The 24,143-nt window shown below is 37.7% G+C and overlaps 1 protein-coding gene across 30 annotated transcripts in view; it reads right to left on the reverse strand.

Moving 5' to 3' along the window:
* EIF4G3 (eukaryotic translation initiation factor 4 gamma 3) overlaps window positions 1–24,143 on the reverse strand; it is a 286,899-nt gene that overhangs the window by 111,404 nt on the left and 151,352 nt on the right. For 23 of the 30 annotated variants that reach the window (XM_040463621.1, XM_040463808.1, XM_040463802.1 and 20 more), the window contains 4 exons: window positions 21,756–21,853; window positions 18,915–19,037; window positions 10,711–10,819; window positions 3,037–3,876 (listed from right to left, as the gene is read on the reverse strand). In XM_040463621.1, the coding sequence (XP_040319555.1) occupies window positions 3,037–3,876; window positions 10,711–10,819; window positions 18,915–19,037; window positions 21,756–21,853 (1,170 nt within the window). The remainder of the gene's footprint in view (window positions 1–3,036; window positions 3,877–10,710; window positions 10,820–18,914; window positions 19,038–21,755; window positions 21,854–24,143) is intronic. The other 7 variants (XM_040463813.1, XM_040463823.1, XM_040463792.1 and 4 more) reach the window with 1 other exon arrangement.

A 24,143-nucleotide genomic window follows, 5' to 3' on the forward strand; every position in this document is an offset into this window, starting at 1 on the left:
AGACATGTGGTAAATAAAGCAAACACAAAACAGCTTTGGGAGGACTTGCCCATGATGTACATACAGTAAAGTTTACCTGAAGAGGAATTCATAAAGCAGATTTATAAAATATATGAAGAAACAATGCACTATGAGCAAGAGCCAGAAGACACAATAAACTGGAAGATTAAAAACCTCCCTTGGCCAACGGAATTTCAAATAATAGTTTTATATCCAACAAGGTAATAAAAAAAACCTCACTAATATTTTCAAAAGTGGAAAAGTTCATGTCACACAATATGCATGTTACATAGCACATGCATTCTGGAAACTATAGAGAAATGAATTCCTGGATGATGAGTGAGAAATGTTTTACCACAAGTTCTAAAACTTTCTTTTCTTATCCAACAAGTATACAGAAACCATAACAAAAATCCTAAGACTTTAAGAAATATCCAATTAATACAGATTTCTGTACATTTAATTACTGAAGTATCATACAAACTAAGTAATCAAAAGTCGGGTCAATCTCTGAATCTTTTCAGAGGACACTGAACATAAACACAATTCTCATTTCACAGGGCATGCTCTTCACCTAAGCATCCAATATTGCTGTGCTTTGCTCTAATCAGAAATAGGATCTAGAACAGTTGCAAGAAAATGTCTTCCAGCAGAAAAGGGACTATAGCCCTAATATCTGATGTCACTGCTTTAAGCAAGTATCTCTATTCCAACTACTGTGTATTTTTATGCATCACACTTGTCAAGAGCAAATGGGTTTTGAAGCCAGCTTTAAAGTGCTTCATCCTCAGGCAGACACAGTTAAGAACTGATCTCAAAAGTCAGTTACAAAAGACTGATATCCACATCAGATTGTTATGATTTCCTCATCTCTCAACATAAACAAGGTCCTAAATGGGTAAGTGCAAATAAGACTAATTATTAAGAACAGGACAACTTCAAGTGGATATATCTATAAGAATGATGATAATTTAAGGTTTTAATGTTAACTTTTGTGGCAATGACATTAAAAATATTTGTATAGGAATGAGAGGGCCAGGAATGTTTTTGGTAGCTTTATCATTTTAAAAATGCTAGAGTTACATGGGTTTTCCAGGTTCATTCACTTTGAATTCTGCCAAGTGTAAGAAATCAAAGGATATTATAGCACTTCTAGTTCTTTTACAATACATTTATATGCTAAAAAAATCATCGAACGAGAAAAATGCCAGGATGCTTTACTTCCTGACACCCAAAGTCTACCCTCACCCCTCACCATGCAGAAGACAGTTCTTTCTTTTCTACCTATCCTCTGGTTCATGCTGAAGTATCTATTCTTTTACCAAGCTGCTAGTATTACTAACTCCAAGAGTAATTGCATTTCAAAAAAAAGAACCATGATATGAAAATTAATTACCTAAAATCCGTTTGCGCATCTATATCTGAGGGCTGTCTTGCCACCTAATGAACATACTGCTTAAAAACAACAACAACAACATCAACAACAAAAACCAACGATGTCAGGAATGAGTAGAAGTATGAGTTTCGTGTGGGCTTTCTTTACTTATTTCAGGTCTCAGGTATGGTTTGTATCTCTGACTTTTATTCCCTAATGATTACTTTGTTTTTCTTTCTGTCATTTGTTTTGATGTTTTTACAACATTTGTCTTCAAGTAGCTTCTCCTGTGAGATAACAACTCACAGTTGGGTAAGTGAAAGGGAACAATTAAGGGTCAAACAAATTATTGTTTTCCAACAAACAAGTGTTCTTTGGGGGGCATTCACCTATAGCCATCAAAACTTTTTTTTCATGACTAGGTCATCACCCCACCAAGGAAGAAGGTTCCTCAAACAGTGACGACACCGTGAACACAGATGCCAACGGAGGCCAGTCTGTTGAGGATACAGGTGATTTACAAACATTTACTCCTTTTCCCAGCTACCTTTCAGTGTTTGCTTTACCACTTTGGTCACTCTGTTGAACTAGATGTTCGACTGTTCCAAGGAACCGGACAACTCTCACACATTTATGAGGAAAACGCCTCAAGAAGTGAGCTGTGTGAGAAGGTGTATCTTAAGAGGACTGGGTTTTTGATTAAGATTCCCGACCCTTACACAGCTCAAAACAGACAATAAATACCAAGGATGTTGATGACTAAAACCAAGTGCATTTCTAGATCAACTGCTGGGGGAGCAGTCATTTGTCAAATTGTGTCATTTAACCTGAGAGGTACACCGGGAGTAAATCAGACTGCATGGGGCACTAACTACACTAGATGGGCTATGTGGACTTGCTAAAAGCCATATTATTATGTCCTACTGACTCTAGCTGATAGGCCTCATGTAATGTTTTTATGATAATTGTAAAAATCCAGTGATTACTTTCTACGATCCTAGGTGATGCTACATTAAATAAGTAATTTTTAATTGGGAAGAATAAAATACTCTGATAATATAAGACTATAAAATTATAATGATAAAATTCATATCATAGGAAAAAATGAAACCTTTAAAGGAAAAAATGAAGAGCATTAAATTTCCCTGCAAGTTAATCAGAGAGGACACTTTTATTTTTCAAAACTAGTTATAAACTTTGACATTCTGATTGCTGTTTTTCTAAATCCAAGATTAAGTTCTCTAAAGTTTAGGATTGATGGGGCTTCAAAATGTTGAGAAGATAGGATTAGGAACTATAGGGTATGCTGGTTTTAATTGGTTTCCAAGCCCCAGAGCTGCAAAATTAACCCCTGAGGACCTGATCCATAAGAACGAGGCAAAAAAACTCAAAACTCAAAACAAAAAAACACATGTACAGTGACATATACCTTGGAGGCATTTTGTATATTTGAAATTTCATTTGCATTTTAGACAATGGAGTGACTCTTTTGCAGGCTGCACTAAAAGCATAAACACACCATTGAAGAAATCAGACTACGAATTTCAGCATTCATTTGATGTTTCTGGAAGTCAAGGAAAGTAGCCAATTAAAAATAACACAAACATTGCTTCTTTTTCATGTTCAGCAAGCATAAAATAATTAATGACAGAATAGCTTACCTGGGCTGGGGCTCTTTCTTGAACTTAGGTTCTGAGAATCCACAATCTCTTCTGTTTGCCCGTCTGCTTCTACCTCTAGTTTGTTCTGAATCTCTTTTGCATCTTCACTAAGGCAAGTTCTCACACTCTCGTCCTCTTCTAAGACCCTAGGGACCGTGGTGGGAACACTAGCCATACTAACATTAGTGGCAGCAGCAGACACACCGGCTGGTGTGGGAGGAGGAGGAGCTGGAGGAGTTGGAGGAGATGGAGAAAAGGAAGGAACTGTGGAAGGGGTAACGGGAGCTGGGACACATTCCAATTTCATTTCTTCTGGGGCATTTTCGAGAATCTCCAATTCAAGAGTCAATGGCAACACCTCCTGTTTTACTATTTCCACAATGCTCTCCGAGGCTGGTAATTTTTCACGAACTCCATTCATTTCATTAATTAGGTTAGTACTAGAAATCAGTGGAATATCATTAGGTGCTACACTACAAGATTTCTTGCATATATCATCATCAATTACATCTGTTGGTGATGGATCTGATGTCTCTGTGCAAGATGTGGGGCTAGGTACAGGAACTGTGTCTTCTTTTGAGGAAGAGAGTTCACATCTGTCATCTACAGCAGTGGTGAATATTGGCTGGCTACTAAGAGCAGCAGAGGTGGGGGAAGCAATGGTACTTCGAGCCAGTGGAGAAACAGTGGTAGGTGATGGAGGCAGGGGAAGCTCTGGCATGGATTCTACCACAGTAGTCTCCAACGTCTGGCCTGCTTGTTCTTTCTTCTCTCCACTAAAGACTAGCCTAAGGACTGGGGAAGGAGACTTTAACACTGGATCTGGTTTTGGCTTCTCTTCTGGCGAAGAAAAAACAAAAAAGAGTTTAAGAATCAGAGATTATACTGTATTATCTTGGGCCAGTTCATCTCTTACCCAAAATCATGGGCAAAAGAAGACACACCACAATATTAGACTTATTCTGCCACTCCAAAAACACGGTCATATTTTCTAGTTCTACCCAGTGTTACTTGGTCATCAATAAATATACAGTTTAATTTAGAGTAAAAGAAGGAATCAATTAATCAAATAATTATATCAAGAATGCAATGGAAAAGCTCATCAAAACAAGCTAAGCCATTACGGAAATGGGGATGAGGCTTTCCTTCAAAGTAGAGACCTTCATTTCTACTGTATCTTGCTCCTTATGGAAGATTTTTCTACCAAGGATACACTATAGGGGCAGAACATCCAAAGGACAAATAACTGCAGATTAAATTATTATAGACTGCTATTTTTTTATTTTATACATTTCTGCATTTAGGAGAATTTTTGTAAAGAATGTATATTGTATAAAAAACTATGTTTTAAGAGAAGCCATCGTAGTATCATTTTTTAAAAAAGATTTTTAATGTTAATTTATTTTTAATAAAGACAGAGACAGAGCATGAGAGGGGAAGGGGCAGAGAGAGAGGGAGACACAGAATCTGAAACAGGCTCCAGGCTATGAGCTGTCATCACAGAGCCTGACGTGGGGCTTGAACTCACAGACTGCAAGATCATGACCTGAGCTGAAGTCGGACGCTCAACTGACTGAGCCACCCAGGAGCCCCTATCAAAGTATCATTTATTATCAATGTGATTTATTATCTATGAAATCTAAGTTCCTGAATATAAAAATTCATTTATAAATTAATTTTTTTGAAAGAAACATTTATATAACCAGAAATAATGTGAAAATATAAAAATGAAAACTTATCTTGTAAAAAGAATTCTTAAAGGAAATGCCAAAGTTAATATTCAGATAACCAAGTCCAATAAAAAAGAACATAATACATATGAAATATTTGAGAATATATAAATGTATCTGCATACAGAAGCAAGAGAGAGAGAGAGAGACTGATAATCACAGTAAAGATACCAGAAACATGTAAGAAACTGTAATTCATGAACATTTCCATGTTCTAAACTTCCGCGTAAACTAATAGGTGATTCACCCCTGGGAGGATGAAGCCAGAGAAGATTTAGGCTGGTTTCGAGCTGTGCTTCTGGAGAGTGATAAATAGGTTCCATCAGAAAAACAGATACTTAGGAGTATGTTCCTCAAATGCAAACAAAAATTTTAAGAACTACTAAAAGACCATCTAAACTGAATTGAACTTTATTTTCTCCGCCAGAAGTCTTTACCCATCAGTGAAAATGAGTCTCTACGATAAATTATTGTACTTAAGTAAATCTATCAAAGAAAATATGCTGTTAATCACAGAAGCATGTGGTAAATATTATCATTAAGTTGTTAAAGGCTAATTCATTCGATGCAACTACTTCTGCTGGCCTTAAAATTCATTTTAACTCCCGGGTGTAGAGATCAGTGATTCTTAAGTTGAACTCTAGGTATTTATTTAAGAGGAAAAATAAGATCATTAGGCTCTCACTGTCAAATCCCTCAGACTTGGGGCACCTGGGTGGCTCAGTCAGTTAAGTGTCTGACTTTGGCTCAGGTCATGATCTTGCAGTTTGTGAGTTTGAGCCCCGCGTCGGGCTCTATGCTGCCAGCTCAGAGCCTGGAACCTGCTTCAGATTTGGTGTGTCTCTCTCTCTCTCTCTCTGCCCCTCCCCTGCTCATGCTCTGTCTCTCTCTGTCTCTCAATAATAAATAAACGTTAAAAACAAAACAAAACAAAACCAAATCCCTCACACTAAGTGGTCAGGGCAAGAGAAAAAAATATTTCCAAAAAAATTTGTCTATTATATGTATTACATGTGTGTGAAATAAGTATAATAAATACACATTTATTAAAATATCACTCATCAAAATAATCATCAATTCACTGGAGTAAATGCTAGATGGTCGCCCAGATTAAATTATAACACTGTGAAAGCACATCAGAATAATACCCTTTATGACCACTGAATGAAACCTAGCTGTAGCAAACTAAACAGTAAAATATAATTCTCACATTAATAATTTGGTAAGACTATGTCAATTCTATTACTAATTTTGAAAAATAAAATTACTGAGACTAAAAACAAAAACAGAACTAGGACTGAAATTTCTATATACTCTTGAGAAAAATCTAAAATGAAGAAAATCAGAAGGGGTGCCTGGTTGGGTCAGTCAGTTAAGCATCTGACCAGCTCAGGTCATGAACTCGTGGTTCTTGAGTTTGAGCCCCGCATCAGGCTCTGTGCTGACAGCTAAGAACCTGAAGCAGGCTTCAGGTTCTGTGTCTCCCTTGCTCTCTACCTCTCCTCCACTCACACTCTATCTGCCTCTCTCTCAAAAATAAAGATTGAAAAAAAAATTTTTTTTAATTAAAAAATGAAGAAAATTAGAAACAAAGAACTTATTTTGAGAGTTCCTCATTCTGATATAAAACTCCTTTAATTCATTCAAATTTCAGTACGGAAAGCTGAAAAGTATACTACAGTAAATACAGAACGCTGATTTTATCTAAGAACTTTTATCATTACGAGTATGCTTTACAGAGCCATGATAGTTTGAAATCTAATATACTGCATTAAAAATATTTATATCATTTGGCCATCTTTAGGAAACTGAGAATTCCATTCTTAAAAAAATTTTTTAAAGAAATAATCACGCAAGAGGGAGCAAAGACAGAGGTTTAGAATATATAAGTAGATTTATATTAACACTATAATAGCAACAAAGTAAGAGAGATAAATAGACTAAATGTCTAACATGAGGAATTTATTAAACAAATAATCGCCTGGGCCATATAATGGTAATATTGTGTAATCATTTAAAATAGGCTTTAAGGGGTGCCTGGGTGGCTCAGTCGGTTAAGTATCCAACTTTTGATTTCAGCTCAGGTCATGATCTCACGATTTGTGAGATGAAACCTTGTGCTGGGCTGACAGCACAGAGCCTGCTTGGGATTCTCTCTCACTCCCTCCCTCTCTCTCTCTCTCTCTCTCTCTGCCCCTCCTCCACTTGTGGGTGCAAGCACATGTGCTGTCTCTCTAAAAATGAATAAACATTTAAAAAAATTTAAATAAATAATAAAATAGGTTTTTAAAAGAGTAATGGTATGGAAAGCTGTTTATAATAAAAGGTATGTTTTTTGACAAAGCAGGGCACAAAACTGTATGTAGAGCATAAGCCTAATTTGGTAATTTAAAAATACATATACTACTAACATATGCATATGCACGTGGGAAAGTCTCTACGTATCCATAGTTTCTACAATGAATGCAATGGAATCAACTGCGTCGACAGGTGCCTTTTGGTTGTCATGAGCCGCATATGACTGAGAAGGTACTACTATCATTTAATGGGCAGAGACCAGGAATGGTAAGCGTTCTGCAATTTGAGGGACAGTCTCACGTGACAGTGAACAGTCCTGTCCTAAACTCCAGGGGAGCCCCAATTGAACTACATTACTAGAAATGGTTGAATTACAACAGAGTATCATTCACTGAATACCTACTCTATACTAAGTGCTTTCAAAAGGCACTAAGACTAAGGCACAAAAACTTGTATTTGTATTTCACTGTTCATACCATATCCTCCATACACTGGACTGAATGTATGGTATCATCAACACCAACTGATGATATTAACTCAATCTTCAATGGTTTTCCTTCTACAAACCAAGGTGAGGTCTTCCCTGTGTCTTTATATCTTTATAAAGCACCAAACAAATGGGAAATGTCACAATTTGGCATTCATGTAACCATGTCAGCTATTCATATCAAAACCTCTGAGAAACCAGAAGTTTAATAATGGTACTGAACATTTACTAAGTACTCAACAGTAGGAACTGGGTCAAATACCATACATACATAGTGTCCTTTAATTCCTACAACCATCGCTGGGGTAGAAAGTATTATGTTCCTATTTTACAGATTGGGAAATGGAGTGTTCTACAGATTGTCATACTGTCATAGATCTGTCATGCCAGAGTCATGTAACTGGCCAGCGCTGCAACTTAAAAATGATTCCAATCCCATATTTTTCCAATTGAGGAAAAAGAAAAAGGTTTATGGAAAAAGGAGTATTTAGGTGAATCAAGCTGGTACGAGAGTTTGGGGCTAACATGAGATTCTGTTACCCAATGTAAACCCACAATAATGACATTTTCATTGAGAGAAAAACCAAACTGACTGCAGAATGCAGAATCTATTATTTCTTAAAGTAACCTAGCAACCTTGGAAAACAGCACATTTTTGCATCCTACTTTAATTTCAAAAGGAGCCTATAGTTAAGAAGAAAACTAAAAAAATTTTTAACTATAAAAAAATTCTCTGAAAATTGGTGAGCCCTGTCTAGTGTTATTTGACTACATACGTTTGGTTTAAAAATTACTCTGAAAACTATTCTAAATATCGGCAAGCTATAGGTACAATCAGAAATGGAAAATTATAATTAACTCAGGTTTCTGGAAAATAATTGGTACTAAGAAGGAGATGGCAATAGTCCCTCCCCCAAAGAGTTATTTATAAATATTACAAAATACACTTAAAATTCAAGTTTTTCTTTCCATCAAGGTAAAATAAAACATTTTCAATCCACTCATATTTATATCAAACATCAATCTGAAATGTTTACTTTTCAAAGGTCCACTAAACATAAAGAACCAAGAGGAAACCAATATTTCTGTATTCTTCCTTATGGAAATCAAGACCTAAATATCACAAAGTGAAGGTGTTTTATATTCTAAAAATTGTAGCAGGGCAGAGCTATCATCATTAAGGCATCTTATGAATTCTTTGTATCATGGCCTAGCTGAAGTTTGCCTAGAGGATAGGTAGGGTTTGAGGCCTTATGTGATGGTTAAGTATTCAATATACTTAGCATAATTCTAACTAGCAAAGGGATTACAACTCTGCAAAACTAATAAAGTTTTGAAGAGAATACCCTGAAAATTCTTTTCTACTTAGATTAAAAACATTCTGATTCTTGACTCAAAAACGCTCTATCATTGGAGAAAGAAAGTGGTCTTCCATAATACCTACAAAGTGCATTCCTGAAAGGTGAATGGCTTTCATATTAAAAAAATTAACTCTAAGCATGCATGAGTCTATCTCTGAACACTGCCAGAAGACGTATCTGACAGTACAACTTTTAGAAGCATGCCAGGTTGGGGTTTGATACCTATTTTTTCATTTAAAACAATCTTATAAAACAAATAAAATAGAGGACACGTCTCTGTTCGAGTTTACTAGGTTCCTCAATACTAAAGAGAAAATACATCCTATTATCTTTGTATGCTGTAGAAAACATTGAAATCAAACAGAAGTTTCTAAGTATGATTAACTTGCAGTCCAATAAAAAATCAATTACATTCAATACCATCCTTAGGTTATGTGCCAATTCCCAAGTACCTTTTAAAGAGTAATTTTTTAGAAAGTACATTTAGTAACAGCCAGCTAACAAGGGAGGAAGGAGTAATTCAAAAAATTAGAAATCACTTATGCTTTCCACTCATTCTTAGAAGAAGTCAGAAACATGATCAAAGCATGCTCAGTATCACTTGCTTTCCCTTATGCCTGATGACAGACAATTGTTCCCCAATTTTGGTTAAGGTCAACCTAAATCCAACTTAGCAAGCAAGAAAGAGACTGTGATATCTCATTTTCTGACATGAAACTACCCTACAGTTTTCTATTTATAATCCAAAAGGCAATGTGTACACTTATTTCAACCAACGTTTTACACTTCATGTTCAAGGTAAATAGGAGTAGGGACCCTGGTTTAATTGTGATCCATAGTATAATGACTCATCAAGACCAAATACTATACATGATGGAAATGGAGCTAGGATAAACTGAGTGCTACAGAACTGAGGCTACAGAGCCAAATTTCTAAGAAATATTTCATGTTTTTAAAAATAGCAAGATACAGGGGCGCCTGGGTGGCTCAGTCGGTTAAGCGGCCAACTTCGGCTCAGGTCATGATCTCGCGGTCCGTGAGTTCGAGCCCCACGTTGGGCTCTGTGCTGACAGCTCAGAGCCTGGAGCCTGTTTCAGATTCTGTGTCTCCCTCTCTCCGACCCTCCCCCATTCATGCTTTGTCTCTCTCTGTCTTCAAAATAAATAAACGTTGGGGGCGCCTGGGTGGTGCAGTCGGTTAAGCGTCCGACTTCAGCCAGGTCACCATCTAGCGGTCCGTGAGTTCGAGCCTTGCATCAGGCTCTGGGCTGATGGCTCAGAGCCTGGAGCCTGTTTCCGATTCTGTGTCTCCCTCTCTCTCTGCCCCTTCCCCGTTCATGCTCTGTCTCTCTCTGTCCCAAAAATAAATAAACGTTGAAAAAAAAAAATTTTTTTAAATAAATAAACGTTAAAAAAAATTTTTTTTTAAAATAGCAAGATACAAAAGAACATGTTAAATATATTAATAAAACGGTGTTATTCTTATAAAGCAATATATACTTTGATTTATTTCCCCAACATTGTTTTCCCTAAACACACACACACACCCACTCAGAACAGCTTCAGGCAACCAAGTTTTGACCTGTAAATAAATAGATACTGAGGCATTAATAAAATACAGGAAAAAATTTTACTTATCAACCCTACTTTACCTTCCTAGAGGTAGAACACTTTGATTTTCCATCTCAAAGTTTTGTTTAGTATCTAAATAAGCTTCAGATGTTCTGCTCATACCCTTAAACGCTGAGGGGAATGTAATTAAAATTAAAAAGGAGGGAAGAAAACAGTTATACACAAACCTTGCTTCTGGTCGCTAGCTGCAGTGACAGGGGTGCTGGCAGCAAGATGAGTGCTCTCCACAGTCCCATAAACCAGAGGGCTGTGCTCAGGGACCTGGCTGGACAGCTGCTGGGATTTGAAGTACAAAAAAGGGTGATAATGAGCGTGCGAACATAAAAACTAGCAACATGGAACCCAAGCAAGTAGGGAAGACAGAGTGGGGCAGGAGATCACAAAATTAGAAGGAAAAAAACAAAAAGAAAAGAAAAAAAGCAAGGAAAAAAAAATACATAGGCCAGTTTAATAATTCAAAAAGTACAGAAAACGGGAAGAAAAGGAAAGAGGCAGCAGGAAAGGGGAAGGAAAAGAGATGATTACTATTAACCACAGCAAGAGAAGAAAGCACAGAAATCATTAGTATAAATGCATTCTCCAGGGTTCCATCTAAGAAGGAACTTTTTTCCACCTAACAACAGACATCACATCTAAAAGGTAATTTAACCTCTTCCAGTCAAAGACCAAAGGGATCTGGTCAACTTCACTTACAAACTACCTAGCAAAGTGGTTCATCTGACCAAAGCTGAACAAACAAAATATGATGTTTTAAAGCCAGTCACTGATTCAAGAAAACAATACTGAAGAGTGATTTTTGCCATTTGTCTATATAATCACACGGGTGAAATGCATCTTCATCTAAGGCATTTTCACTTTAAAATGTCTTTAGATTCTGGGTGAAGGACTGTTATCTTTTCAGAGTCAGAAATCTAGGTAAAAGATCTGTTTTTCAGAGCTAAAAGGAAACTCTTCATTTTCACTCAACCACTTCACTGGAATCAAAAGTGGCCATCAAAATCCTAGCAGAGTAAGTTGAAAAAGTTGCAGCCATCGTTCAACTTAGAGGGAACAAAATGACAAAAGAAAGGACAAGGAACACTCATTCTACATCACTTTCCAGGCAGGTATTTGTTCTGGATTTGAGGGTTACACAAAAGCCACAAAACAAAGCAGTGTCTCTCCTCAGAAATCTAAGGTCATTTTTTTTTGGATAGCTATGATCTCCTACAATGAATTCTATCAGAGCTATCAGAGCAGAGTCCCTGCACAATTCTGATTTTCTGTGTGTGCATGCATGTGTGTGTTTTAGATGCGAGGGAAAATTAAGGTATGAATGAATATGGGGTGGGTAGGGCCACTTAAAAAAGTGAGAGTCAATAAACAATATTTTCAAATTTGTAAGTCTCATTTAGCACAGGAAACTAATATTAAAAAATCCGTTCAGATACATACCATTTATCACATCATTTAAGTAACAATGCTTTCAGAATGAACATGCAATTTATATTTGATTTTATCTGGACTGTACAGAATAACAGACAGGAATGCAGAAAATACTATTATTTTACCTATTCATTAGATCATGAGAGTGCTCATCATATTCCACAATTATTTCTAAATGAAGACTACTAAAATTATATTTTCATATACAAAAAAATGAAGTCAGTTACTGTTTTCACTTTGAATCATGAATAAATGAAAAGTATTGCCATGATTACTCTACTCTGAATCCTTATTACTGGTGGGAAAAAAAGCTGTTATTAAAATTCAAAAATTAGGACCACTTCAGAGCTATAAATGAAAATACAGGCTCAGTTCAATTCTAAGGCTGAAAATAGCTCTAGAACAAAGGAAAGAGTCTACGTTAGTTAGCATTTATTAAACAGGAAAGAAAGACTTGTAAATTTTACCATTTATCTAAAAGGAAGAAAGTATTAACTCCAGTTACCTAGGAACTTAGGTAGACAGAATGACATCTATACATGAGACGAAATGTTTAAGACAGTAAAAGCTACTGATATCTATAAATCTGTACTGATCAGAATTTTTCAAGCTCAGATTAAAATATCTGCAATCATATTAAAGAGATAACTGCACAGATATTTTTAAATTAAAGTCCTAGGAAGATTTTATATATATGCATTTATAAGAAAGCACTGAGGTAAACCTGTTGGTTAAATCACAGTTCCAAATACTAGTATCCAGTACATGGTTATAGAACCACAAAGTGCTAGTAAAGAACCTCTTGGGTTTCCTCAGCTGTAAAATGCAAAACAATTGAATAAAGATTAAGTCTTTTCACTTTTAACATTCTCTAAGGCTCGGAAAGCATCAAGAAAATAAAATTCACATCAATATAATTCAATACACTCACCTTGTTTTAGATTAATTTTAATTAAGGATAATCTTAAATTTTAGCTTAACATCTAATTTCATATTTTTTCCTCATGAAATACATACAAAAAAGTCCTGACTTGAGTCTTGACTAATTAGCCTAAGGGACAGACATACCCCCTCTTCCCCTATTCCTCACACCCCGGAAGGTGGGGAGGCTTTGCCTCAGGGTAATCTTCCAAGAGGGGTCTTGCAAGCGTCTTTTCTTTTTTTAAAAATGCTGGGGCACCTGAGCAGCTCAGTCGGTTAAGCAACCAACTTCAGCCTAGGTCATGATCTCTCGGTGAGTTTGAGCTCCGTGTCTCTCTCTATGCTGACAGCTCAGAGCTTGGAGCCTGCTTCAGACCCTGATGGAAACAGACCTGATGAAATCAACAACCCTGCTCTATAATTCTAAATAGGACCCTCTGGCTGTCCATGTACAAATTCATTTTAAGCAAGACAATAGCTTATCCCTCGCCACTAAGAGTCACTGTTCATTGTGACATCTCATTCAAAACTTCTGAGAGAATCCACCTTAACCTAGATATCTGTTTAAAGTTTAAAACATTTTCCACACTACTGAAAAATACTGTTGATTTTCTTTTTCTTCACGTAATCTACGCCTAACGTGGGGTTCAAACTTAACAACCCTGAGATCAAGAGTCGTATGCCCTATGTACTGAGCCAGCCAGGCAACCTGAAAAGTACTATTTTTAAGTCAAAAGAGACTACTAATGAGAAATTAATTTATTAAAGATGAAGAACAATGTGATTTAATGCAATGACCACTATCTTTATTGAAGACAATATTAAAAAAAAAAAAACATACCTATATGCTTCAGGGTAGACTAATGATGTAAACTCACTAGAGCTTACAACAAGAGTCGTCAAAATGACATTTTGAAAGATAAGACTGGTTTGTTTACATTATGTGGTAATCTTCAAATTCTTCGTGCAGGAACTTACCCACTTAGTGTATAGATTATTTATATTATTGTCTGAGCTTTAGAATCCAACTTAACTATTATTATTAACACTATAAAACTAACAAATGGTTAGAATTTAAGGTTTCTAGTTATCAAGTTTATAAGAAGCTCTTCAGAAGACTGAATGACTTTGTAATTTTCACAAATAGCAGGGAAGGCTGTGTCTTTCCTAAAATACATTATCAATCACTAGTCTCCAACATTTCTCTGTCCCTATACTCTGGCATAGGACTCTCTCCCAAGTTATAACAATGCTTCACTATAAGAGTAATTCTTAAAACAGGAAAAAGAACAAAGGTAGTAGGGAGAGAAAGAAAGGTATATAAAGTAGTTCATTAAAAAAATTAAGTGATTTTGATACATCACCCAAGCCTTTGGAAGCAGACAATTTGGGGAGCCTTGCTTATACAGCATCATGTATTTATATTTACCCTATAGAGTCCCATAAAAAGTTTCAGGCATCTAGCACTTTTTGTTTTTTTTGAGAGAGACAGAGGGGGGTGGGGAGGGAGAGAGAGGGAGATACACAGTCCAAAGCAGGCTCTAGGCTCTGAGCTGTCAGCACAGAGCCCGATGTGGGGCTTGAGCCCATAAGCGGTGAGATCATGACCTGAGCTGAGGTCGGATGCTTAACTGATTAAGCCATCCAGGCGCCCCTCTAGCATTTCTTAATACAGAAATGTTCCTTGTGCCTTATTGCTATCAACAAGAGAGATGTAGCTGAGAGATTGTGATGCTGAGGGAAAGTAACAAAAATATTCCTTCTTTCCCACTTTAAAACATTTTTTAATTTTAATTTTTTAATTTTTTAATGTATGTTTACCTTTGAGAGAGAGACAGAGTGCAAGCAGGGGAGGGATAGAGAGGAAAACACAGAATGTGAAGCAGGCTCCAGGCTCCAAGCTATCAGCACAGAGCCCGATATAGAGCTTGAACCCAAAGACCATGAGATCATGACCTAATCTAAAGTCAGACACTCATCTGAATAAGCCACCCCAGTGCCCCTAATGTTTATTTTTGAGAGACAGAAAACATGAGCAGGGGAGGGGTGGGGGGAGGGGGGGGAGACAGAGGATCTAAAGCGGGTTGTATGCTGATAGCAGAGAGTCCAATGTGGGACTTGAACTCATGAACCTGAACTCTGAGATCATGATGCGAGCCAAAGTCTGAAGCTTAACCAAGTGAGCCCACCCAGGTGCCCCTCCCACCTTAACATTTAAAAGCTGAAAGGGAAGTCTGGAATTAGTACAATCCCTCATTTCATTGATGAGAAAAGCAGGGGTTAAAAGGACTTAACAACATTGTGATCTAAGGTCATAAATCTAAGTGACAGAGTGGTGACGTGGAGCAAGTGTCCTAGCAGACTCTATGAGCTCTACCCACACACCTAGGCCTGTGTACTGTGATCACCTGCAGGGGCACACATATATACACACCTAGATTTTTTATGTTTTTGAGATATAAAATCTTCAGGAGTTATTCCACAGATCATTTTAAAACTAAGGAAGCAGGGCAATTTCAAATTCAATCTACTATTTACGGTAAAAACAGTAGCAGCAAAAACCGGTTTCTCCTCTCCATTCTCCTTGCATAAACCTAATACAGTTTCTCTAAATTAACTTTCTTCTTTTGAATGCCTGCCAAAATGAAACTCATTATCCCCTTCTTCAGATACCCTGATATATACTCCATGCTATATTTCACTATAAATCCAGGTATCTAAGCTTGAAGAGCCACCTCTGACTGTTCCCTCTTACACACAGGGGAACCATGCATCCCGTTTAACTGGACAGTACTGGTTCATGCCTGTTTCCCCATCAAAATGATCCACAGCATCCCCATTCATTCTAAAACTGCCCCAATTTAGATGATAAATTATAAGGTCATTCTTTCCATAATCCTTACTTAGTAACCAATTGCTACATATTTCTCTAAGAGGTTTCCTCTCCCTTCAACTAACTCCCTCATTTATCACCTGAAATGGTAATAACCTCCTTTTGTCTAATTTCCCATCTCCACATGCCACCCTTTTGTACATACTGTCCCTCTGCCTTGAATATCCTTCTCTCTCTTTTCATGTTGTGAATATCAATCTGGGAACTCAGACCAAATGTCATCTCTGCTGTGAAGCCTTCCCAGACGCTTCCAGTCCTTCTCTGCTCCTCCAGAAATATCAAAAACTGCAATACTAATAATACGTGGTGTGCACTGAACACTCACTATGCCCTGAGCTGAAGCAACGTTTAAACATTTTCTCTCATTTAATCTTATCGTACCTATATACGATAGGTTTTATTTTCTACATTGTTAAAAGTGGAAACTAAGGGGCGCCTGGGTGGTGCAGTCGGTTAAGCGTCCGACTTCAGCCAGGTCACAATCTCGCGGTCCGTGAGTTCGAGCCCCGCGTCGGGCTCTGGGCTGATGGCTCAGAGCCTGGAGCCTGTTTCCGATTCCGTGTCTCCCTCTCTCTCTGCCCCTCCCCCGTTCATGCTCTGTCTCTCTCTGTCCCAAAAATAAATAAACTTTGGAAAAAAAAAATTAAAAAAAAAAAAAGTGGAAACTAAGCCTCTGGAAAATTAAGCAATTTGGCTAACGTTACAAAATTAAGTAGTGGAACTGGGACTTGAAACCAAGTATGTCTGGTTCTGAGCCACAGCTTTTAAATCCCTTCTCTGTACTATCTTACCGGCACTACCATTAACAGGTTTCTGGGATCCAACACATTTGAGCCTGTGCTGCAATCCTGCCCCACTTCATCACATCTGTGCCTTCATAATTCTCTGTACACACTTCACAGGAGGACTGGTAATACATATGTTAGTAAGTGTCCTCTGCCTCACTTAAAAAGACTGGGATGACCTCAAGAGATAGGGAAAGACTTTGCTATTCATAGCACCTGCAACTGTGGCTCAAAGCAGATACACTGTAAGGTCAAAAGCAATAGAGTACTTACTATTCAGTCATAAATTCTCATGCAGAGGATTGTCTCATCTGCAGTCTTAGTAACTAGAGTATGGTTCAGGATCTTTCTAGAATTAGACCACAGTTGCAAACTAGGAATCATTAGGCTAAGCCTAATGGATTTTCTTAGGCTGGCACAGTGCTATGTGTTAGAATTAGCCACCAACATTTAAAATAGGCCATTTTTTTACATAAAGATTTTTAGCTTCTTTTGAAACACTGGATCAACATTTTTACCCAATATAACAGACGGGAAGTAGTAAATGACTCCTTTAACAAGAGATGTTCCCTCCTACATTATGGGCACCACTATGAATTTCCAAAAGTGAAGCCAAGAGTCAGCTGCCATCATCATGCTTATGTGGTTGTTCTTGAGATATTTTCCCCTTTAGTACATATGTCTCTGGTAAAAAGGTATGTGTTCATTCCATGAACTTGGAAAGACAATAGATTAATAAATGTGGTTTTAAGTGTAATTACCGAATAAAATAAACTGATGCCTCATGACAATAGGATGCATCAAAAAGTATTACCAATTATAATTACTGATTGATGGCCTTTACAAATTAAAAGTGGACATTTAATGTCCTTTATGTTTACACAAATATACTTGTATTTAGGCCTGTGGTCCCTGATGAAAAATTAAAAAAAAAACAAAACAAAAAACGGACTTCTGTAGCCAAAGGTAACCACAAGAGGGTAGGATATCAAGCTTGGTAAGATTAAGAAAATCAAAACACAGGGAATTAAAATGCAAAAAAATATATTAGCGCATGTCCAAGTTGAGAACTGAACACAAGTCAACCAAAGGTTGTCAGGTATATAGCTTGAAAATGATGATGTTTTAATTAACGTGGGGAAAAATATAGACCAAAATTTAACTGTCCTCATCAACCAATTCCAAGTTTTTCTGTAGTATGCCCCTAAATAACTGAGTACATAAGTATATAACTTAAATAAGCATGTAAATGTTACCTCTCCCATGTTCACTTCTAGGGAAGAAATTAAATAAATTCACAAATCTTTAAGAGACTCTAAACTCAGTCATGTATTTCTGACACCAATTTTTAAAAACGTTTTTAACAACTTTTTTAAACTATGTTACTAAAATCAAGTCAATGGTCTAGCATTGTGAAATGATAGGTAATTATCCATGTATCACATATTTATAAACTGGGCCCTGAAGAATACCTCACCATCAAACCACAAATGAGGGAAGCAAGCAGCCCCCACAACTCCTTAATAATTTTCATTCTATCTGTTTTCTATGCTGAGCTCGCAGTTTAGGTATTTTGAAGCTTTGAAAATCTCTTAACTCCTCTCCATGGTTTATCAAAATTTAAAGTGACCAGGTGATGAAATCAAAATATTGGCAAATTCAGGAAATTCCAGCCTCTACTATAGTTTATTAAACTCCAGCTTCTCCTGGAATGTCTTGATTTCTAAAAGCAAGAAAGTGAACTTTTTGAAGACCATGATAACTACATTCTGTAACAGGAACAAGATGGTGCTTAACTGGTAGAATTTCCTAATAACCCATGTAAATAATTAAAGAAGACAACCTCCAATCAAAAAGCCTATTTGTGTGTCCTAAAAGGTAAGAGGTATGCCTAAGATACATCTACATATGCTCTGAATTACATAGGCATTGCCCCAAACAATACTGTTAAATAACAATGTTTAAATTTTCAACCTCAAAAGTTTTCATGAACATAGTGTACAGCATTTAATTTCTAGGGCTCCATATTGAAACATGAAATACACATTTATTGAAGAGGTTTCCATAGGAACTGCAACTCCTTTTGGTATCATGCAATAGCTCACTAGGAAGAGTGGCAAAAGCTATGCTCTGAATGTGGAAACAATACACAGAAATGTTACCAATAAAAATCTGAAGTTATAACAATTTGTAAAGTGAAAGAACATGTCTGTTTAGACATCATTTGAGGTTCTGAGACAACTGATGGACATGAAAAGTCAGAAAGTAGCCACAGAAAAAAGAGGAGTCCAGCAGAGGTTAGTGAACAAATACACAGCATCATCCCTCATGGCTGACTCCGTCTTACCTGAGGAGGAGTAGGTGTGGAAGTGGGTCTCCCTATGGGTGGGGTAGGATTTCTGCTGCCACCTCCAGACATAATCTCCTCTGTTATGTCTTTCCCTCCCTGGTTTGGATCCCGAATTCTTATCTATAAGGTCAGAATAAGATGGCATATTTAGAGATGGGTATCTGTATAGTACATTTATAGGCATACGATGTATTAAAGGTAAAACCTGGGCAACCTATAAATATCAAAGTTGATAATCACCACATCTGACTTTATTTCAGTCACAGAACCATATGGGGTCATTCAAAGAAATTTGGGACATTAGTTCTGACTTGAACAAATTAGAGTAACAAGCTAAAAAGAGATCCAATTCGCTGAATTTCTAGGTCAAAAAGGCCAAGTATTAACACTTGTCTTATAAGCACTGCCAAATTGACTGATTTTGTGTACAATAATTAACATAAAATTCATAAGTAAAATCGTTTTAAAATACATCTTACTCTGTAGAACGAAGTTTTAAGGGTCATAAATGGTTCCTTAACAAAATGAAAAATGTACATATCCTAGTAATTAGAAATAGGAGTTTATGTTGCAGATAGACTTACATATGCATGTAAGAATGCTAACTGTAACAGAGGTTTTTTGAGCAAAGGCATAGAAACAATCTCAAGGCTAATCAAGAACACAGTAATTAAAAAATTATGCTACAGGGGCGCCTGGGTGGCGCAGTCGGTTAAGCGTCCGACTTCAGCCAGGTCACGATCTCGCGGTCCGTGAGTTCGAGCCCAGCGTCGGGCTCTGGGCTGGTGGCTCAGAGCCTGGAGCCTGTTTCCGATTCTGTGTCTCCCTCTCTCTCTGCCCCTCCCCCGTTCATGCTCTGTCTCTCTCTGTCCCAAAAATTAAAAACGTTGAAAAAAAAAAGAAAAAAAAATTAAAAAAAAAATTATGCTACATCCTTACAATTAAATACCAAACAGACAGTAGACAGAATGAAATAAATCCACATGTACTGAGATGGAACGATCATCAAGAGGTACTGGTAGGTGAAAAGAAGCAAGATGCAGAACAATGTACGTGGTTCTCTTACTATTTTATTTAAAAAAAATTTTTTTTTCAACGTTTATTTATTTTTGGGACAGAGAGAGACAGAGCATGAACAGGGGAGGGGCAGAGAGAGACGGAGACACAGAATCGGAAACAGGCTCCAGGCTCTGAGCCATCAGCCCAGAGCCTGACGCGGGGCTCAAACTCACGGACTGCGAGATGGTGACCTGGCTGAAGTCGGACGCTTAACCGACTGCGCCACCCAGGCTCCCCGGTTCTCTTACTTTTTTAAAGGCTACCTATGCTCACTGATATCAGTGGAGATGGTGCTATAAAGGAGAGGGAGCCCCAGGATCTAGGCCTTCCAACCTGTGATGTTGCTGAGACCTAAAGGCCCTCTTTGCTATCCTCACCTCCAGAGAGCAGCCAAGGTAGCCCTGGCTTCATAGAAATAGCAAAGAATTCATTAATAAAACCACCTGGATCTGGAAGCTGCTTTGGGAGTTTTTCAGTAAGATTCCTAGTATCAGCTATGTTTTCAGGTAAAGAAACTTGTTTCTACTACAGTTTAAAAAAAATTTTTTTTTTCAACATTTATTTATTTTTGGGACAGAGAGAGACAGAGCATGAACGGGGGAGGGGCAGAGAGAGAGGGAGACACAGAACTGGAAACAGGCTCCTGGCTCTGAGCCATCAGCCCAGAGCCCGACGCGGGGCTCGAACTCATGGACCGCGAGATCGTGACCTGGCTGAAGTCGGACGCTCAACCGACTGCGCCACCCAGGCGCCCCACTACTACAGTTTTAAATATTGCTTCTAATTCATTTGTTCTATTTTCTTTTACAGTAGCATCTATTATGTCTTTCACTTTCATTCTCTTCTTTATTAATGTTTGTGCATCCTGAATGTTCTGCAAGTCCAACATCTACCATGAGGTTTTAACATTTCCAAAGCATACTTTCTCAACTGTAGTGTCTGGCAACACTGCCATGTGCTGTTTATTGTGATGTGTGCACAAGAAACATGTGTCTGATAAGAAAAGAACCAAGTTTTGAGTTTTATTAATTTTTACCGAGAGCACTGTCAAGAATATTGACTAGATGTAAAAAAAAAAAAAAAAAAATTAAAAAAGAAGATGTATTGACTATGATGATATCCCTCCCACCTATCTTATCTTTGTGAATTCCATTTTGTGTGTCCTAATAGGTAAAAGATTGCGAGCCACTCTTCTACAGGATGTCCTACAACCTGAATTTTCTATTATTGCATTCTAATTTGCTTGAGTCTGCCTTACTAGACAGATACAAAGCCCCCGTAACCTCTTTAAAATAATTAAAATACATTTTCTAAGTTCTGCTGTTTCGAAAAAGAAATCTATTCCAACAGGGAGGATTTTTATTGTTGTCATTAATACTTTGCTCAGTTCTCTTCTGCTGATTTCCTGTGGTCAGTTCATATTTGAATGTAGAACTGAACAGGACAAAGTTCAAGGACAATAATCAGTATGTGAAAACTGAGCTCAAACTTCTCCCACTTAGCAAGGTCTTAGCAGACAAACCCTCCCAGTTTCTGAAGAAGGCATGTTGTCATCTGGCATACCTAGTTTAGTGCATGCTGAAAATGATATTAAGCAAATGTTACTTTCTAGTATGTGTCCATACAAATCCTCTGGTCTAGTGGTAAGGACATAAGGGAAGAACAAAAAATGCAGTCATTTGTGAACTGAGATGAATGACTACAGCTGTGGGTAAACTTACTTGACAAATGAGTGTACATTCCATTTTAAAACAGGAAAAATTAAGAAGTATCTCTTACGGTTTTTTTCTCTCTCTTGGCTGGAGGGGGCTGCTGCTGCGTAGGCACTATGATTGGTGCTGACTGATACACTGGCTGACTTGGGTAAAAAGGCGTTCCTAAAGAATTAGAAAAAAATGAGAGGAAGCATTCAGTTATTTTGTCAACCACTATAAGACTACTAATGGCACTGTGTCTCCAAACAAGCAGTTAAAAAAAAAAAAAAAAAAAGTAACAAACAAAAACATTCCTCTTAATCATCTCTATCCACTAGCTCCCCTCTCTCTACTAAAGTGATCATGGAATGATTCCAAACACTGATCTTTTTGTCAGCATCCAATATGGAAACAACTAAATAACCAACTCCTGCAGATTGCCATCAGAGTTACCTTTCAAAAAACTAATCAAACTATAGCACTGCTTTTAAAAATCTATTCTGGGGGCCCACCCATTCCCTGCAATGAGATTCTTAAACAAGGGTTTCTGTGAATATGTTTTGTGTGTGGGTTTAGTCAGAGGCAAGAGAATATATCTGATCATCTTGTGGATTGGGAATGGTTTAATTCTTCTCCCTACTGACAGAGAACCACTGTTAGGCTTTTTTCTGCTCCAACAGCAGGACATTTGCTAAGCCTTGATGGTGGCTGCCTGTGACAGTGGTTCTATGTCAAATGGCACTGAGAGGTCAACTAAGATTCACTAAAGTAGAATTCACTGACGACCATGACAAAAGTTACACGGGTACTGGTGAGGGGGATGCCTCCTGATTAGGGTGGGTCCAATAGTGAATGAGATGGAAATGAAGACAGTTCAGCATAGGTAACTCCTTTTCTTTTTTTTCTTTAAAAAAATTTTTTTTTTAATCTTTATTTATTTTGAGAGACAGAGTGTGAACAGGGGAGGAGCTGAGGGGAGGGAGACACAGAATCAGAAGCAGGCTCCAGGCCCTGAGCTGTCAGCACAGAGCCCGACACGGGGCTCGAACCCAAGAGCCATGAGATCATGACCTGAGCTGAAGTCAGGCGCTCAACCAACTGAGCCACCCAGGCACCCCAGGTAACTCCTTTTCTTAAAAGTTGTGCTATAATTAAGAGAAGCAAAAAAATGTTTGTTTGTTTTTTTCCCCTTAAGGACATGAATGAAATCATACACTTATATGCTGAAAGGACTAATCCAGCAGATGGGGAGAAAGAAAATAATAATGCCAGAAGGGGAGAAAAGAACAGCTGGAGAAGGAGCCTTAAATGTGTAAATGCTGCAATCTACTGCTCAAGTAGAAGACTAGACTTTGTTAGGAGCACTGATACTGAGTCATGAGAACAAGAAGGAAAAAAATGAAGGTATGAAGATAGTTAACACAGGCAAACTTTTTGGTACTTTAATAAACAAATAACGTTGGCTCTACTATCGCTGTCATCATCAACATCAAACCATCCCCACCATCATCACAATAATCTTCAAGTGGCAATTTCTTGGAAGCGATATGATTTGCAGTACCAGAACTGTGTAGGTCACAATCAAATTTGGAGAAGATCTCAACAGGGGGTGTAATGAGGATTTCAAAAAACTCAATGTAGAAAAACACCGTAGCCAATCTTATTTCTGTTTATGTTTGTTTATTTTTGAGAGAGAGGGAGAGAGAGAGTGAGGAGAAGAGAGAAGGGACAGAGGATCCAAAGCAGGCTTTGTGCTGAGAGCAGAGAGCCTGGTGCGGGGCTAAAACTCACAAACCATGAGATCACCACCTGAGCTGAAGGTGGATGCCTAAATGACTGAGCCACCCCAGCGCCCAACAAAATCAAGCTTACATAAGCAATTCTTCACTACCGTATAATGTCACTAGTTCTAAAACTCAGAAAACAATCCCCTGAAATTGGTTTCAAATGATGCTAGAGAAGCAACACAATCTGCTCACCTTGCCATATTTTTTAAACTAAGTGAAATAAGATCCAAAAGGTGAATCAGCCCTTTAAGAAAAAATACAGATTGTTCTAATGAAACGGTTCTCAGTCAAACATAACTCAGATAGGGACTGGCATATAATACACATATAATAAATACCAGCTGAATAAACCTGGTAGCATACGATATCTCACAGAGGTAAACACAGCAGAATATCAAGTCAACTGTGGACCCCAGCAGAGCAGGCATTCTACCCTACCAAACAATGGTTATCTTTTAGAATATACTAATGAAACTTCTTATATAGTCAGAGGCATTTAAAAACATTTATTTGGGGGCACCTGGGTGGTTCAGCTGGTTGAGTGACTGACTTCAGCTCAGGTCATGATCTCACAGTTTGTGAGTTCAAGGCCTGCATCGAACTCTGTGCTGACAACTAAGAGCCTGAAGCCTGCTTTGGATTCTGTGTCTCCCTCTTTCTCTCTCGCTCCTTCCCTGCTTCCCTTC

Source organism: Herpailurus yagouaroundi, unplaced genomic scaffold, assembly GCF_014898765.1.
Source record: "Herpailurus yagouaroundi ecotype Mexico unplaced genomic scaffold, PumYag 77, whole genome shotgun sequence".
In the NCBI taxonomy this organism is placed as follows: Eukaryota; Metazoa; Chordata; class Mammalia; order Carnivora; family Felidae; genus Herpailurus; species Herpailurus yagouaroundi.